Consider the following 19,750-nt stretch of genomic DNA (forward strand, 5'->3'; position numbering starts at 1 on the left):
TTGTTATGAGCAAGGAAAATATCAATTCACAGTTTATAAATATCTAGTAAAAACATTAAGAACCATTTATTTTATTTTAAACAGCAAGAGCTAATGTACACTTTGAATAAGTGTTTGGAACTCAGGTAAATCAAACAGATTTGGGGGAAAATTGCATTTTCTTAACTAGTCATTAAGAGTATCTATGGAAACGCCATTATAATCGTTTAGGCTAAAACATTCCTGATAAAGATAGGCAAGTTTTTCATTTAAATCTGCACAGTTAACACGGATATAACCTTGAGCTCCATACTTGTTGATTTCTAAGGTGGACTGTGGGGAAAATAACTTTTTTGTTTTCTTGCTACGACAAATATATCTCCTCTTGATCCCACAAGTTATTCCTAAAGGGCTTTACATTGCAAAAGCTCAAAATGATCCCCTCAGACAATGAAATGGCAATCTCAAGTTAGAAGAAATGTCTCTAGGACTTCCCTGGAGGTCCAGTGGTTAAGACTCTATGCTTCCGCTGCAGGTGGCACAGGTCCCATCCCTGGTCAACCCCTGGTTGGGGAACTAAGATCCCACATGCTCTGCGGCCCAAAAAAAAAAAAAAAAAAAAGGTCTCTAGTAAGAATATCAAGGACTGTTTATTTATTTTAGTTTAAACAAGAGCTAATGTACCCACTGAATAAGTATTTGGATATCAAGAAAGTTAAACAGACTTTAGAAAAAATTAATTTTAGGCATTCTATAATTATAAATATTGTGGCTTCATGTCAAGTTTTTTCTTTTTTCTCTCTACCTGAGTTAAGCTCAATGGAAAAGTTATTCATTGTCAGAGATTCCACAGGTGTTAGGCAGTGCCTCGAATATAGCTGGTGTTCTCTGTTCTATTTCTGGAATGAACAAAAAAGAAGGGCATCCCTTTCTCCAAACATCAGAAGCATCTCTCCAGTACAACCAGAGTTACCCAGCTGAAAGAGTAACATTTCTTGGCAGGCAAATCTTGCTTCTCCATAGATTGTGTGGAACTCGAGTAAATTAGTTCAAAAACTAAAGAGGTTAACCCTTCCTGAGTAACTGATCTCATCTCAACAAAAACCTACATACACTTATTCTCAAAATATTGCTTTACTCTGATTAGGAGACTTAGTTACATGAGAGTTTTTTCTAGCTAAGATACAAAGGTTTCAGACCTAGGATAAACCAGTCACCTCTCCTTAGTTCTCTTGAAAAGGTAGCTGTTTGTGTTGAACAACTTAACAGGGGTATCGTTGTCTTTTGAAAGGACCAATTATGGAAAGTTGAAGGATGGAACAGAAACATTTCAAACCAGAATGGTAGAGAATTAAGGCTGATTACATCTCTTCATATGCATTCTCAATGACCCGCATTAATGCCCATGTTGTAGCTATCTATTTATATGTATTTCTCCCCATAGTGTGACTGTCAATAGCCACAGTGCTCCCAGTGTCCTTGTATATGTTGTTACCTCCATCTGGGGCACATACTTTTCTTCTGTCCCTCTATGTTTAACCAACTCCTACTTACAGTGGAAATAAATGTCAGTTCCTCTGGGAAGCCTTCTCTGGACTTGCATAGATTTCTGGACTCATCCCTTTTCTATACTACTTCATAATAATTATCTGTTTCTGTCTCTCCTGAGATGGTACGGTCCAGTGGGGAGCGGGGAGCCCAGCACCATGTTTGCATATTGAAAGTGCCCAACACTTGTTTTAAAACAACACTATTATTTTAAGTTTTTGGTTATTAAATGGGGGTATTTCATTGTCAAAACATGAATTAACAAATTGGCTTCATTTTGCTAAACTTAGGAGACACCTAGGTCTAACTTTCTCTGAAAGAAGTCGTATGTGTGTAAATGCTTTGAGCTTCTCAGTGAAACAAGACAGTTTTAGGATTTTGCTGTTGGATCAAAAACTGAGGGTATTGGACTTCCCCGGTGGCGCAGTGGTTAAGAATCTGCCTGCCATTACAGGGGACACGGGTTCGAGCCCTGGTCCGGGAAGATCCCACATGCCGCGGAGCAACTAAGCCTGTGTACCACAGTGACTGAGCCTGCGCTCTAGAGCCTGGGAGCCACAACTACTGAGCCCGCGTGCCACAACTACTGAAGCCCACGCGCCTAGAGCCCATGCTCTGCAGCTAGAGAAGCCACCACAATGAGACTCCCGCGCACCACAACGAAGAGTAGTCCCCACTCGCCGCAATGAGAGAAAGCCTGCGTGCAGCAACGAAGACCCAATGCAGCCCAAAATAAAAAATAAATAAATAAATAAAACACAAAAAACTGAGGGTACAATGCTCTCTAGAGTCAGCTCTCTTGCATGAATAACATAGAGAAGGAGCCCGAAGGTACAGAACTTCCTTTTAAAAAAAAAAGAATAACATTAATTATAAAATACACAGAACAGACTAGGAATAATAAGAAGCATTCAATATATCATTCACAAAAGGGGAAATATTTTCTAAATTGCAGCATCCTTTGTGATTTGTTTTTGACAAAAAGCCATAGATGCTGTTATTGGATCTCGCTGTTCAAATTATGGATCTAGACTGTAATAGAGGTAGTAGACTTGTCAGTTTCAAGTTAGTACTACGAATTGTTGAAAAGAAATTGGGGAGAGGGGATATTTTCGCCCCGTTTCGTCTCTGGCATTATCTATGGTTCACCTCATTGTCAACTGTTCTCACTTGGCAGCTGCTGAAGATCACTGCTTGCTTACTTGTTCCTTAGTTCTTGCTATTGAAGAGCAGTTATTTTTACCAGCAGTAAGCAGGACTGCTAGAGAGAATGGAGTTGGATACTTGGTAGACCAGGCCCCTTAGAGGGAAAAAGCATTACTGCAGATAAGCCTCAGGGAAGGAAGTGGGGGAGGGAAGCCAGGGAAAGGCTGTGCCAGGGGATCGACTCAAATCACTCACAATTAAAAACTGAGAAGATCTCCAGTGTTAGCCTTTCGGGTTCCTATGTCTCACACGACATAAAATTAAACTCACTTTAAGATCTCCATTAGAATTGTTAAAGTATGAACCGCCTTTTTTTTTGTGATTCTTATTGATTGGAAGTTTACAAAAGGTGGTACTTGGAATATCTTAACCAAGTATCACAGCAAAAGCTATGTCTCCAACAGTAAATAAGAGGAGACATATAGAAGGATTTCATGGGAGATGAGAGTGTGGCTTATATTGGAAGGATTTTGTGCTGCGCAGGTATCAATTTTGAGGAATAGTAAATAACTCGAGATTAATTTAGAAGAAGACTCCTCCTAGGCAGTATCTGTATGTCTAGTTTCTTGTGGGTGCAGAATTGCTTATGTTTAGAAAGAGAAGTAGGATTTTGAAATTATTCATAAATTTATCTCTGAGGGCACACAATATTATCTTTTAAAAAATACACCTAGGGCTTCCCTGGTGGCACAGTGGTTGGAAATCTGCCTGCCAATTAAGGGGGCACGGGTTTAAGCCCTGATCCAGCAAGATCCCACATGTCACAGAGCAACTAAACCCGTGTGCCACAACTACTGAGCCGGCGCTCTAGAGCCCGCGAGCCACAACTACTGAAGCCTGTGTGCCTAGAGCCTGTACTCTGCAACAAGAGAAGCCACCGCAATGAGAAGCCTGCACACCGCAACAAAGAGTAGCCCCCGCTCGCTGCAGCTAGAGAAAGCTCACACGAAGCAACGAAGACCCAACACAGCCAAAAATATATATTAATTAATTAATTTAAAAAATACTGGGGCTTCCCTGGTGGCGCAGTGGTTGAGAGTCTGCCTGCCGATGCAGGGGACGCGGGTTCGTGCCCCGGTTCAGGAAGATGCCATGTGCCGCGGAGCGGCTGGGCCCGTGAGCCATGGCCGCTGGGCCTGCGCGTCCGGAGCCTGTGCTTCACAATGGGAGAGGCCACGGCAGTGAGAGGCCAGTGTACCGCAAAAAAAAAAAAAAAAAAAAAAAAAACTTATCTTTGGACTTCCCTGGTGGTCCAGTGGCTAAGATTCCTCGCTCCAGGCCCAGGTTCCATCCCTGGTCAGGGAACTATATCCCACATGCCACAACTAAAGATCCCGCATGCCGCAACGCCCACGTGCCGCAAGTAGGACCCGGTGCAGCCAAATAAATAAATAAACAAATATTAGGAAAAAAATACTAATCTTCTTGAGCTGCTGTTGTAGCCTAAAAACGATGCATGTGAGGGTTTTTTTTGGAAGTATTGTTGATTTACAGGATTATATTAGTTTCAAGTGTATAACATAGTGATTCAATATTTTTATAACTAAGGGTGTGGTTTTGAAGTGTTTTTTGTTTTTGTTTTGTTTTTGGCCGCATCACACGGCATGTGGGATCCTAGTTCCTGACCAGGGACTGAACGCGTGCCCCCTGCAGTAGAAGCATGGAGTCTTAACCACTGGACCGCCAAGGAAGTCCCTTTTTTTGCGTGTGAAGTTGGTTCTTTTAAGGTTATTTTGGGGTATTTGCCAATTCTATTGTTGAGTAATGAAGAGGAATTATAGAGAGAGCAATGTAAATGGTTAGATTCAGGCTCAAGTTCAGGTTTTAACTTGCTGTGTAACCTGAGTTAAGTAATTTTACCTCTTTGGGCCTCAGTTTATCTATGCCCTAAATTTTCTCTGATGTTCTTTTTTTAGCTCTGTAATCATGTGGCTTTGAAGAGAAAAGAGATCTCATTTTGTACTATTTGAAAAAACCTAATACACTTGAGTTATTACAAAATTAAGTAACTCATGCAACTTAATAATGGTTCCTTGTAGGGAAAAACAAATAGATTTAAATGACAAAAATAAGTTCTGAATAGGTTGGACTACAACGCAATGTGTCTTAGTTTCTCAACTTGTCATTCATTCAACTGGATCTAGTTGTATGCATTTTGCCCTAAATAATAAGATAATGGAGGACTTCCCTGGTGGCGCAGTGGTTGAGAGTCCGCCTGCCGATGCAGGAGACACGGGTTCGTGCCCCGGTCCGGGAAGATCCCACATGCCACAGAGCGGATAGGCCTGTGAGCCATGGCTGCTAGGCCTGCGCGTCCGGAGCCTGTGCTCCGCAAAGGGAGAGGCCACATCAGTGAGAGGCCCGCATACCGCAAAAAAAAAAAAAAAAAAAATAGGATAATGGGAATGGCTCTCGACCTCCACTTTCTCTGCTAGTAATTTCTGATTATTTTCTCCATCAAAGTTCATGTCACCTAAGCCTTGAGCTGAGATGGACAAATCGCTAGGTATAGGATTTAGAACAGATGGTCACAACTAATTGATGTTACCAATCTACTCTGTGTTCAAACAAGTATAGATCTTCATGGTGTAGTATCAGTTGGATATTTGGAGTCAATGTTAGTTCTGGTCACTTCCATTAACCCCCATTTAGCTGGGATGAGCTTTGGCTTTATTATTAACTCATTTTACAGAACACTAAACATAGACCTTCGATGTTTGCTTAGGTTGCCAAGTGCGATGTTGTGTGGTTTCATGAGTATCCCATACAGTGAAAACGCCTGTCCATGGGGCTTTAAAAAATGGACCTCTCACCAGTGTGGATATTCAGTAGACCTAAGACTCTGATCCTGATTTTATTTTATTGAGGCAAACATATGGATCACACAGGTAATAAAATGATTTAAAATATATAATTATATCTTTTTTATTTTTTCGCCACACGGCACATGGGATCATAGTTCCCCAACCAGGGATCGAACCCGCATCCTCTGCACTGGAAGCACGGAGTCTTAACCGCTTAACGGCCAGGGAAGTCCCCTATAATTATATCTTAATATATCATGGCCATTTTACTAAATTGTGAGCAATCAACCTGGGAAGATGTTGATGCTTTTTAAAAATGTTATTCGGCTATTCAAGGGGAGAGGCATAACCTGTAATTGAAATGGAAGACACTTTAAGAAATGTAGGGCTACCCTTGTGTGCATTGCTGATGGGAATGTAAAATGGTAAAAAATAGTTTGGCTGCAGAAAATGGTTTGGTGGTTCCTCAAAAAATTAAACAGAGTTGTCATATGACCCAGCAATTCTACTCCCAGGTATAAACTCAAATGAATTGAATGCAGGGACTCAAATAGATACCTGTATACCCATGTTCATAGCAGTATTATTCACAATAGTCAAAAGGGAGAAATGACCCAAAAGTGTATCAACGGAAGAATGGGTAACAAAATGTTGTTATTCAGCCTTAAAAAAGAATGAAATTCTTAATACATCTTACAACATGGATGAACCTTGAAAACATTATGCTAAGTGAAACAAGCCAGACGTAAAAGAACAAACACTGTGTGATACTACTTATATGAGGTACCGAGAGCAGGCAAATTTATAGACTCGGAAAGTAGAACAGAAGTTCGCACGGGAGCGGGAAGTTACTGTTTAATGAGTACAGAGTTTCTGTTTGGAATGATGAAAAAGTTCTGGAAATGTAAAGTGGTGATACTTGCACAACATTGTGGATATACTTAATGCTACTAAATTGTACACTTTAAAATGGTTAAAATGGAAAATTTTATGTTATGTATGTTTTACCACACACACACAAATCTCCAAAGAGAAAGAAATGTAGGGTTAAAAGGTTTAGCACTCATTTTCAAATCTTGTATTTGGTCCTGTTTTCCTACCCATTCATTTCACGGTTGCTTCATTCCCCACAGAGAGCTTCTTAGCGTGGGCTCGGTGTGCTTAAAGTTGCCGTGGTGGACGTGGTTAGGTCAAAATCCACTGGTTTTGCTTGCTGCTTACATTTGTTAAAAATTTTGAAAGTGGGTGGGTGAGGGAGAGGTAGTTTAAAGTGGGGAAACAATGCATGTTGGACTTCCCATTCCAACAAGAAAAGCGTGCTTTTGTGGCAGACTGAAAGGCTAGGAATCAAGGGTGATGAAACACAGGCTTTCCGGCCCTCTCTCTGTTCCCGATTTCTGGTTGTGGGAATCTGTTCTGAATCCAACTGCAAGTGGAAAACCAATCTTTGGCTGAGCAGCCAGTGAGGCCCTCCTGCCAATCCCCCAAATGTGCTGCTGAAACTTTGGCCCTGTGAAGATGGAGCTGAGGCTGTCTTCCCAAGATCTGTGCAGCTGTCAAGGTGGCTGTGATGGGACTGTGACTGGCCTCTGCACTGCATTTTGGCAGTGACCTTGAGACCTGCCAGCTCAAACAGCTGTCCTGGTTCTTCGTCTACTGCCCCTGTTCCATGTCCAGGAAGCTGAAGGGAGGGGCTAAACTCCTCTGGCTCTGTCATTCCCAGGGTCTGGCAAGTTCTAACTGTGGTGCCCAGCTCTCCCAGTGCTTACCACCCACTGGGCATGGGGGCAGTTCAGGTGTGTTGAGTGTGGCTGGTTGCTTGTTCCACCTCTGGCTCGGCTCCCAATCCCTGGGAAGTAAGTGGCTGTGTCTGTCCATCAGCCCGTGCACAGACAGGCTCCACGTGGGGACTTGCTTGGCAGCTCTGCGGAGAGATGCTCAGTGACAGTTGATGATCCTGGGAGGCAGAGGAGCCAGAGGTGCTTCTTCTGTCCCAAAGTTATGAATCCGCCTTCTGGAAGGGATGGATTTCTTTGGGAAATGAAGGTCATCAGAAATGTCCAGAGCAAGAGAGAGAAATCTTTTTGAAACCTCCAGCCACTCAGAGTGGCAAGTGCATTTTGAAAACTCCTCCACCTCTCCTTGCCCTCATCCTGTCCTTTCCCTTTTAAGTGGCTTTATTATTATTTTTTAATCCGCCTTTATCATTGGACATTTATTGACAGAAATCAAATTGCTGTGTTTCTGGGCAAAGCGCCTGCTGCAGAGAGGTGTGGTTCCCGAGGAATGAGACACGCAGCCCAACAGCTGAGCCTACACTGTCCTCACATAACCTCCCTGCCTTAAATATCGCCAATATTTAGCCTTGCCTTATAAAGTAAAAATGCACAATACCTTCCAGAGTTTCAGCAAGCCCAAATGCCCCCATCAGCTCAGTTATATCTCCTGTACGTTAAAGATAGGACCGCGCACCCCTCCCCCCGCGCAGACCTGCCCTCGGAGCCGCCAAGAGGTTACTAATCAGGGAGAATCCGCCATCGATCCGATGGTGGAGACCTGGGGGATTTGTGTGCATTGTTTTTGCTGAAGCCTCCTGTGATTTCGGCGCGACCAGATCCTCTGCAGCGAACTCCATGTCGCAGCTTGTGGCTGCCTGTGTCCTGTGGTGAGAGCGGAGCCGCACAGGAGATCCTTTGTCTAGGAAGGCTAGGCAGAGAAGATCACTTTGGAGTTGCTAAGCTCTGCATTGCCATTGGCTGCACTCTTTGTGGGGCTGTTTTTGCAAAAGGCATGCCCAGCACGTCTACAGTGCTGGCAGGCCAGGGCTGCCTTTAAACACCATGATAATAATACCAAAAAGCAGTTTGCAGAACTGTTCAACTGTAGAGGCTTCCTCTGCAGAAGCAAGCAAGATGGCTACCTCGTGGGCTTCGCTGTGAAGAATGCAGAGGCTAATTAAGACAGACTTTAAGGGGAAAAAAGGGTATTTCCCTACTTCATCTTTATGCAAGGCTTTTTTTCAGTGACTTTTGAAGTGTACATTTTACATAAGCTCTTTAGGTTCTGTCTAGCAAACATGTTGATGATTTTAGATGGTATAAGTAGTTTTATAGAGAATAGCCAAAAATTTTTTGGGGGGGGAGGTGGGAGCTAATTTTTTTTCTCTTATATGGAGGCTCATTTTGCAATTTGATTTTTTTTAGGTTATAAAGGAAAACAAGAGGCCCCAGAGGGAAAAGAAGCCCAAAGTTTTAAAGGTAATCAGCTATTGATTAACTCATATTTAATATTTTTCCATTTCATATAGTATTTTTCTGTCACTTAGGGGTAAATTTGGAGTACAGTAGATGTAAATTCTCCCAGATTTTCAGTAGATAAATGAATTTTCACTCAACTAAAGTGTTTTCTCTCTCTTTCTGTCTCTCTCTTTTTTTTTTTGATACGTTGCATAATATGCATATTAGCATCCTTTATTTTCAACTCCACACGAGTCTGCAGACAGAAAACTTTATATGCAAGTGTTGTGAATAAAATTTGTGGCTTTTTTTTGTAGCTCCATTTGTAGCATCTGCATTTGTGGTGTTGCACCAGTGTGTAAACTTCAGCTCTTAAGGAGAAAGACACTATTTAAAGTTGACAGCTATGATCCATTGTGATTTTAATGGACCTTCCATTAGAGACTATTTTAAAATGTGTGATTTTTCCAAAGGAAAAGGTGCTTAGAGGTTCTAGTTCAGCTTAAAATGTGTAAGCCATTGAGGTTTTACAGCCAAATTACAATTGCTTAATCCCAAATTCTCATTATATCATCTTTAATTTGGGCATTCATGGAGCTGTAGGATTGTGTATGCTTTCTTTATTTTCAGTAGTTTGCCTAATGAGTATTTAGTAGTTACCTAATTCAGTGATAAGCTAGCAGTCTGTGTTATGAGCTTTGTATAGTATTTAAAATGGTTAATTTAAAAGCATATGACATTACTAAAAGTTCAAGACTAGCTTTAGCAAATAGGTGCTTATGTGTTAAAGGTTTCAAGTGGTATATTGCTATTATGAATGTAACTATCCTGAGCAGTCAAGCTTTTTAATTCAAGAAGACATATTAAACAATAAAACGACTGGTCTTTAAAATTATATTGTGTATATATAATTGAAAATATCTTACCTTAATCTTAGCTTTTCTTCTGCAAATAAAGTTTTGGCACTCATAGAGGAACAACATGTTTGAACTATGGCTATAGCACATTTTAAAATCTCATTTGTTTCCCCAGTTGTGTCCCTTGAAAATGCTATTGACATGCAGAACCAAACCTTGCATTGCTTTCTAATTTGTCTGACCACTTCAAGTTTCTGTTTCCTGTGTGTACACAGCATTGCCATGTATATTTTTCATCAACCAACAAGTATTTATTTAATATTTACCACACAGTCATCAATGTGCCAGGCACTGTGAAATGAATGAGATTGCTTGGCACAAATTCTCACTGGGCCTGGACAAATAGAATACTGGTTATTTTCAAGGTAAATTAAACCCTTCTCTGTTTTTCTCCTGCATATTGATCCACCTGCCCCCTTTTAATCCTTTCCCCTCCCCCAATTATAGAAGAATATCATTAAAATCCCTAAGTATATTTCTCAATCTCTTTTTACACTTCCTGTGTTGGGTGTATCCATCTCAGGTGTTTTGTCTTCAAATCTTCAAGTGAGAAATAGTTTCAGTCCTGCTGTTATAAATGGCTCTCAAATTTGTGTGTGTGTGGGGGGGGTGGCGTGGGGTGGGAAAGCAGCATGGAAGAAAGGGATGGAGACTGCATGGACAAACTAACATGGACTAATCTTGGTAGCTAAATCATCACCTGCCTTTCCTACAAGGTAGAATTGGACTTCGGGAATACTATTTAATTCTATGTTTATTTTGTTAGTCTGTGGGTGTCCTGTCACCTGAAATAAATTTCAGAAGTAAATATACTGTGTATTGCTTTTTTGAATCATGGCAATGGACCCTGACTTTTAAAAAGAAATAAGTGCCTGTGGATGGCTGAAATTCATGTGCCACAGCAAGCAGAACCAAACTGTTGCTCACTTCCTCTATAGTTATCAGTTGTTGTACAACAGTAGAGAAATGCTCTAAAAGGAAAAAAATTATTTTTTTTTCTGATGTTGGCATTTTTAAATGTTTTCTTTAATTTCCTGTTGGGCATAATTTTTTTTTGTTCCTTTTCAAAGAAAGCTTTGTTTCTCTGCTCCACAGGAGAAATGCTAAAATACTTTCAGATTTTAGCTTGATATGTGTAAAATATAGTTAGAGCAAGTGTAGAATATTATATAGCCCCGAAGGAGATGTTAAGAAAACTAAACCCAACTTTTGGGAGGGAGGGTGGAGGAAAAGTAAAGCTTTCCATTTAGGATTTTATGGGTGAGAACTTAACATTCCAGCTGGCTGCTACCCAGGGGATCAGTCACGGGAATCTACAGGTTACACCTTGGTTTCCTTTCATAATTCTTTCTTTGGTTTTGGCATTGTGCCAGACTTCTACTCTTCTTCCTTTGACTCTGGCCTCTTAATTCTTCACATCTCCTGCGTCCCTTGCTCTTTGTCAGGGTGGCTGCTACATATAGGTATCCTGACTCATTTTCATCTTCATCTATTGGAAGGTAGTTGGATAAATGAAGAGTCTGACTAAGGAAATTGGGAATAGAATTGAAGCTTGTCTCATCCTACTCTGAACCTGCTAACTAAATACTGAATCCAGTTGTGGGGCTGAAATTGCCTGGTGTGTCTCACACCTCTCATCTTTAAACAATCTATTATCTATTATCTATATCAAACAATCTATTATCTATATCAAAAACCTGTATGCATTCTATTACAATTCGAAGTTTAAAACTATACATAGTGATCTGAAATCCCAGACTACAGAGAGCGTTTTCCTCGAGCTGAAATGACGGTTTCTGTCCAAAGCACTCTAATGGCCAGAATGGGCACCAAATCATGGGGGTGAGGGTGGGGGTGCTCAGCACAAACTCCTGCCCCCACTGGGGCTGAAGGACCAGGTTCCTGCTCAGGTGCTCTTGTTGATCACTGGAGTTGATCTGTCTTCATAGATGGCAGCATGTTAGCTGTGCTATAATTGTTTGCTTGACTGTTGAGTAAGGTGAAGGTATGAGATGATTTCAGGCCTTGATTCATGAACTTGTACTTGTGAGTGGCATGGTTTGGAGCTCCTCTTGGTAGAAACATTTATGTAAATAATCACTATTTTGTGTTTTGGGGTGGGAGAAAGTCAATTTTAAGGTAATATCACTTTAGTTAGGTTGTCACTCCCTGTCCCTAGAGAAAATCAGATTACACAGTCAGTTGGGAGTATTGGGGAGAATTTAATAAAGGGATTGTTTAAAAGGTGTGGCAGGGTTCAGAAAAATCTAGGGATGACAAAGCATCCTGGGACTAATGACAGCAGAGAGATATTGCCGTTCCTAGGCCTGAAGGGACAGGGGCTTTTGTGTGGCCCTTGATAATGGGATCTTTCTTGAAGTGAAAGTCATGGGGAGGTGGGTATGGAAATAAATACTCTGCCATCCAGTTTCCTGCTGCTTTCATTGGTTGATCCCAATCAGAAGCCAAAAGGAAAAAGGGAGCCTACTGATGATGAAATATATCTTGTTCCGCCTCCTGTGTCATGTAAGAGGGTGTAGAAGATGGAGTGGGGACCTGAAGGCAAACCAAACATACATTCAGCATCACTACTGACCACAGGGGCAATATGGTAGGGTCAAAAATGGTACCAGAATCATGGTTATGTAAGAAAGTAACACTGGACAGGGTTGGGTGAAGTTTATATAAGAACTCTATACTATTTTTGCAACTTACCTGAAAATCTAAAATCATGTCAAAATAAAAAGTGTGGGTATCCCTGAGAATGAACTGCATTTGTACATTCTGTAATTTCTTATCTGGTAAGGAACATTTTCTAGCTATTTGATTATAAAATATCATCAAAGTATTATTTGGAAGAACTGGGTGAACAAATATAAAGAAATGTCAGTGTATATTAAACCAGGACACTGTCTACAAATGATTTAGAAATGAAAAAAAAAAAAAGAAAACTAAGTGATCTTCCTGCTAGCTTCTATGCCACCAGCTCTGTTCATCACTGTTTCCTTCCTTCCTTGATGATGCTGATAAAAGTAGAATGAGTGGTTGTTGCGGGGGACAGGGGGTGGGATGGGGGTAAATAAGACATATTTCACTAGGAGAGAAGGACAAGACACTGGCGTGTAGCTATAGTGGTAAGTCTTTTAGAAACGTTTTAAAAGGAGAATCAAATCATAAATGAATCACATTCATATGTGGTCTTGATTTACATGACAGTGATATTCAAAATATTTAGTACCTTCATGGCCTGGCACACAGTTAATGCTCAATATGTGTTGTTTCTTGAACAACAGTATTATTAACATTCGATAAATACTTTTTTAGCCCATACTAAATGCTGGGCTACAATGGTGTGTAAGACCAAAGTGATTTCAGCCCTCAAGGAGATTAAATGTTGCTGAGGAAAGGCCAAAAAAAATTAAAGACAAATTAATAAATTACAAATTGTGGCATATACTTTGAAGGAAACAAAGAAACAAAAAAAATTTGCCAAGACAGGGGAAAACACCCCCTAGGGAAATTTACTTGGTATCTTTGAGAACTATTCCCTTCTTTTGTAAATTGTTACATACACTAGTGAGGGTTTAAAACTACCAAATTAGATACAATTGAGTTACCCTGTTTATCTTAAAAACTCATTAAGCTACAAGAAATGAAAGTAACAGGGTTACTAAAGATTTTTTTTCTGTGCACACTTATCTACAACTTTGTTTCAGTTAGTTAAAGAAATCATTGGTAAAATGATAAACTTTTCTTAACTCTAGTTATAAAGTAACATTCCATGACTTATAGCAGCAACATGTTACAAATTTTAGTGACATTCTATACTGAGCTTGATGGTTGTTCAGGGGGGAAAAAAGCCATTTGATAGTCTTTTTTTTGGCTGCACTATGTGGCATGCGGATCTTAATTGCCTGACCAGGGATCAAAACTGCACCCCCTGCAGTGGAAGCATGGAGTCTTAACCACTGGACCGCCAGGGAAGTCCCTTGATAGTCTTACATAGTCCCAGGCAAAGAATCCCAGACTTCTGAATATAACAGACCATGGGGGCAGTTGGGGGTGGGGGGCGAGGCAGGGGAGATTCAGAGTGGTGAGAGCATCCACAAAGGGATACCAGCTTTATAAACAAAACAATAACAACAACAAAAAACCCCCCACAAACATATAAATTGGAAGAAGATAATCTCAGAATATAGGGTGGTCATATAAAATTTAATAATTTATCCTTATGATTCAACACATGGTCCTTATTTTCCTCATGTCATAAGCTGGCAAAAACTATCAGAGACTAGTGCTTATCCATCAGTGTTTATTCACACGCTCAAAGGCACACATGGGGCTTCTGTTTTGCATACCCAGAAATTGTAACATAGCATTTTGACCAGGGACGATGAGACTGAGTTCAGGCTGAGAACTCAGACTCGGGGCTGAGTTCTCACTAAGTCAGCTCACATACAGTCAAATCATTCATTTATCATCGCAACACGAACATTTCCAGTGATTCAAAATTCATGTCCATTTTGTAATTTCTAGGAATGATCCCAAACAGAGAATCAGTGAATAGAAGCCAAGTGGGGGTGAATAGGCTTGAAGAAAATTTCATTCAGGCTACAAAAAAAGTCTGTTGAGTTTTTCCTAGCTTAGAAAAGAACATATGCTTTGTGTCTTGAATCCTTATGCTCATCTGATAATGTGTTTGTGCTTTGATAGTGCTAGATTCATACTGTTTTCTGAGGTCTGCCTTGCTTGTTGTATAGCTCTCCATCTATTGGCTAGAATATCATCTCAATAGACAGGGGCTTCTCTGGGGCTTCCCTGGTGGCGCAGTGGTTGAGAGTCCGCCTGCGGATGCAGGGGACACGGGTTCGTGCCCCGTGTCTGGGAAGATCCCACATGCTGCGGAGCCGCTGGGCCCGTGAGCCATGATCGCTGAGCCTGCGCGTCCGGAGCCTGTGTGCCGCAGTGGGAAAGGCCAGCATACCGCAAAAAAAAAAAAAAAAAAAAAAAAAAATCAATAGATAGGTAAAAAAAGCCAAATAAGAACTGTTAAATTTTTGTTAAAACCTCACTAGTATCTTAAGTCATTTTCAAGTTATAATTAATTTTATAATGGAATGCCTTTCAATATTCAAAATGTGTCATAAAAATAATGTTTTTAAAGATGTGATGGCAAGGGAACTTCCCTGGTGGCGCAGTGGTTAAGAATCCACCTGCCAATGCAGGGGACACGGGTTCGAGCCCTGGGTCGGGAAGATGCCACATGCTGCGGCACAGCTAAGCCCATGTGCCACAACTACTGAGCCTGCACTCTAGAGCCCATGAGTCACAACTACTGAGCCAATGTGCCACAACTACTGAAGCCCGGGCGCCTAGAGCCCATGCTCTGCAACAAGAGAAGCCACCACAGTAAGAAGCCCATGCACCGCAACGAAGAGTAGCCCCCGCTTGCTGCAACTAGAGAAAGCCCACGCACAGCAACGAAGACCCAACGTAGCCTAAATCAATCAATCAATCAATCAATCAAACACCATTTAAAAACCTTTGGTAAAAAAAAGACGTGATGGCAAGATTTATCCACCACAGTGGCCTATTCAAGAGAATGAAGGTTACAATGTCATTCTTTAACCTGTTCTGATGCTTCATAGTTTTAAATACTAACTGTTTTAGTATTTTTTGAGCTAAAAACAGGACTTTCTGCACATGAAAATTTTTAAGGGAAGAGATGTTACAGTTTTATTATCTATGTTTAAAATTAATGATATATGAATTTGATTAAAGCATAGGTTCTTTTCATGGTTCTAGGGAACCAGATGTTAAACAGTAAACTTATTTTAGCAACTTAGTTATTTTTAAGTAACTAAATTATTTATTTTAAGCATTATATTGTGTGCTTAATTTTAAATATAGTATACAGAAATACACACTCATAAGATCATAAGATTGTTATAGACTTAAGTGAATTATTTAATACATGTTACATTGCCTAGGACAGCTTGACATATAGTAATTTCTCAATTAGTGGTGTTATTACATCTAAAGGTATAATTTATCCTACTAAAAATATTAAGTGAGCCTTTAAGAAAATGTGTATTTTCTTAGCAATATATTCGCTTGCCTTATTTGAGAAATATAAACCTGTATTACAAAAAGCCTTTTCTTTCCTTTTAAAAATGTCACTTCTGCTTTTTCTAATAAGAATTATCAGAAAGGAGTCTTTAAACCTTGAATATATTAAATTTCTCTCTTTCCTGTTTTATTTACATGTATATATTTTATAGAATCAATAATCCTGTAATAAAGAGTAGAACATCATCACTATGAAAAATAATCTCACAGCTGATGGTTAGTTTCAATTATAGAACTCAGCTGCAAAGGACTAGGATGAACATATTTGAAACAGGATATAAGTTATAGTGACGTTTGCAAGTTCTGTACCTTAAGCATGATTTCTTCCAGATAAGAATCACATAAGAAAGTTCTCACTAAATTATCACAAAATTTATCTTAGATATCTGAAAGTATCTTTTTCTTAGAAAAAAAGTTTTTACTTAATATCTTGTGTATTATTCTACTTTAGAAAGGGGAAAAAATCTAATAACTGTGTATTCCACTTCTTGAAGTAAGTTTAATATTATTTTAGACATAACTTCTCTGAAAATAGAAAACACAAATCTGAAATTTTCTGAGTATTTAATTTTTTCTTTTGCCACTTGGCATGTGGGATCTTAGTTCCCTGACCAGGGATCTAACCCGTGCCCCTTGCATTGGAAGTACGGAGTCTTAACCACTGGACCACTATGGAAGTCCCCAAGTATTTAATTTTGATATCATAGGTATTTAGGGCTTTTGATTACTTTTAGTTTTAAAATTTAAACCATGTGTATTTTTGTGGTATCAGCAGTGCCCAAAGGAAAGTGCCTGACTGAGGGAAATTTAATTGAACTATCTGAGAGCTATTTTCATTTTTTTTTTGGATTACTTTTTTCTTTATTATTATTAATAAATTAATTAGTTTATGGCTGTGTTGGGTCTTCGTTGCTGCGTGCGGGCTTTCTCTAGTTGCGGCGAGCGGGGCTACTCTTCCTTGTGGTGCACAGGCTTCTCATTGAGGTGGCTTTTCTTGTTGCAGAGCACGGTCTCTAGGCATGTGGACTTCAGTAGTTGTGGCATGTGGGCTCAGTAGTTGTGGCTCACGGGCTCTAGAGTGCAGGCTCAGTAGTTGTGGCGCATGGGCTTGGTTGCTCTGTGGCACGTGGGAGCTTTTGAGACCAGGGCTCGAACCCGTGTCCCCTGCATTGGCAGGCGGGTTCTTAACCACTGAGCCACCAGAGAAGCCCTATTTTCATTACCTTTAAACCAGAGTGGATGTTCAATAAACGATAGCTATCATCATCATGATTGTTTTTGTTATGGTTGTTAATATAAAATAAAATCCTTTATAGAATATTGATGTGTTTAGATTTTTAGTTGCTTTTATTATTCGGTAAACTAGATTGTAAACCTCTTAAGCTTAGAGCAGCATTCAACTTTGTGTTCTGCAGTCTTAATGTAATGTCTTGTGCCTACAAGTCAATAAATGTTGGTTTAATGAATGATTGAATTAATGCATTTCATGGCCTAACTTTATTTAGTCAGTTAGGTCTGAAGTGTAGAAATTATTATAGTGACATCTGGGTATATAAGGGAAACTGTACTTTCTGAAATCATCAGGCCAGCCTTGAATAGTGTTGATAATGAATTGCTATGGAAATCAGGATATATAGCTAATATGTTTATTTTAATTTGATTAATTGTTCTGTAAATTTTATTTGAAAAAATCAAACCTACAGAAAAGTTGAAGGAATAACACATTGTCCATCAATATATATATATATTTTTTTGCTGGATCATGTGACATTTTACCTATAAATTCTTCAGCGTGCCTCTCCTTAACTGCAGTACAGTGATCACACTGAGGATAGTTAATGATTCAGAAGGTACTGTCCATTTAAAAAATCTTTTCCATCGTTTCCCCCTCTACCCACTCAAATCCTTTTTAGCTGTTTCCTCCTGATCTAGCCTCTAATCTTTTTTTTTTTTTTTTTTTTTTTTTTGGCGGTACGCGGGCCTCTCACAGTTGTGGCCTCTCCCGTTGCAGAGCACAGGCTCCGGACGCTCAGGCTCAGCGGCCATGGCTCACGGGCCCAGACACTCCGCGGCATGTGAGATCTTTCCGGACCGGGGCACAAACCCGCGTCCCCTGCATCGGCAGGCCGACTGTCAACCACTGTGCCACCAGGGAAGCCCTAGCCTCTAATCTTAAATCATGTCTTGGATTTGGTTGTCTTGTCTCTTTGTTCTCCTTTTATTTGGTCTTACTATCATTTTGAGTGTGTTTATATAAATTTATTTATTTTCAGCTACGTTGGGTCTTCGTTGCTGTGCGCGGGCTTTCTTTAGTTGCATTGAGCGGGGGCTACTCTTCATTGCAGTGCGCGGGCTTCTCTTGTTGCGGAGCTCGGGCTCTAGGCGTTCATGTTTCAGTAGCTGTGTCACGTGGGCTCTAGAACGCGGGCTTAGTAGTTGCGGCGCACGGGCTTAGTTGCTCCGCGGTATGTGGGATCTTCCCGAACCAGGGCTTGAACCTGTGTCCCCTGCATTGGCAGGCAGATTCTTAACCATTGCACCACCAGGAAGCCCGTGTGTGTGTGTGTGTTTCTTGATTGGTGATTTTGAACACTACTTCTCTTCCATTACATTTTTATAAAATGTTTTGATTTGAAGATCAAGCAATCTGGGTAAATTACAATAAATTTCAGGTGTCAGGTAGGTTGTCCAATCTACATTTAGCTGTTGGGGTCTTTGTCAGAGATTGTCCAATGCTTCCTGGATTGGATCCTAAATTCTTAATTAGAGGAAAGTAGCAGATTGAAAAAATAAATGTAGTTGGCTAAACTCAGATTAAATTGACCTGCCCCATCTATACCAGGTAGTAGCAGGGAGTGGAAGAGAAAATGGATACCTTAATTATGGTTTCACTGAAATAAAGAAATGAAAAAAAATGAAGTAGGGGTATCTATAGAACCATGGGGAAGCACTTTCAGTACTATTGGCTTGAAGTCAGGGTATTGATGAACCTTATAAAAATCTGACTGTTATTTGCTGATTAAAATAAATAGAAGCTATTTCAAAATGTTGATTTTTGTCACTCTACACCCATGAAATCTAGTTTATGCCCTCACTTAATGGACAGGATAAAATAACTGCAGTTTAGAACATTTCATCAGAAGTTTGTTTTTTTTTTTGTTTTTTTTTTTGTTTTTGCGGTACGCGAGCCTCTCACCGTTGTGGCCTCTCCCGTTGCGGAGCACAGGCTCCGGACGCGCAGGCTCAGCGGCCATGGCTCACGGGCCCAGCCGCTCCGCGGCATGTGGGATCTTCCCGGACCGGGGCACGAACCCGTGTCCCCTGCATCGGCAGGCGGATTCTCAACCACTGCGCCACCAGGGAAGCCCAAGGACCTCTTCTTGCATAACTATAGTACAATGATCAAAATTAGGAAATTAACATTGACACAATACTATTATCTACTGATCAGAATTCACTATTTGTCCTTAATAATGTAGAGCATATCAAAAGATAATCTCAGATTATGAATTTCATTCAGTTGTTCTGTCTCTTTAGTCTTACCAGTCTGACATTTTTCAGAGTAAGGTCAGTTAGAATGTCTCTTAATTTGGGTTTATTTGACGTTTGCTCATGATTAGATTCACGTTATGCATTTTTAACAGGAATGCCACAGAAGTGAGTTAGTGGGTTTTTTTTTTTCCAGTGAATCATATCTGGAGGCACGTGATGTCAGTTTGTTCCATTATTACGATCTTTACATTGAAAACTTGGTTAATGTGGCCTCTGCCAGGTTTCTCCTAAGTTACTCTTTTACCTCTTGCAGTTAATATCTCCTGTGGAGATACTTTAAAACTGTGTAAGCATTCTGTTACTTCTCATTGGTTTTTAGTATCCATCCATGTTTCTTGTCTGATGTAATTATGATGGACTCCATTTTAAGCTAAACATT

General features: G+C 40.2%; 1 protein-coding gene across 2 annotated transcripts in view; it reads left to right on the plus strand.

Annotated features, from left to right (window-relative positions):
* TET1 (tet methylcytosine dioxygenase 1) overlaps positions 1-19,750 on the plus strand; it is a 132,019-nt gene that overhangs the window by 21,221 nt on the left and 91,048 nt on the right. The window contains exons 1-2 of one of the 2 annotated variants that reach the window (XM_049697205.1): positions 8,039-8,202; positions 8,741-8,794. Coding sequence is in view for 1 of the 2 variants with exons in the window: in XM_033407612.2 (XP_033263503.1) it covers positions 8,741-8,794 (54 nt within the window). In the remaining variant the exon portion in view is untranslated. Of the gene's footprint in view, positions 1-8,038; positions 8,203-8,740; positions 8,795-19,750 lie in introns of those variants that run through there. The other variant, XM_033407612.2, reaches the window with a different exon arrangement.

The sequence above is a fragment of the Orcinus orca genome, chromosome 14, assembly GCF_937001465.1.
Source record: "Orcinus orca chromosome 14, mOrcOrc1.1, whole genome shotgun sequence".
NCBI lineage: Eukaryota > Metazoa > Chordata > Mammalia > Artiodactyla > Delphinidae > Orcinus > Orcinus orca.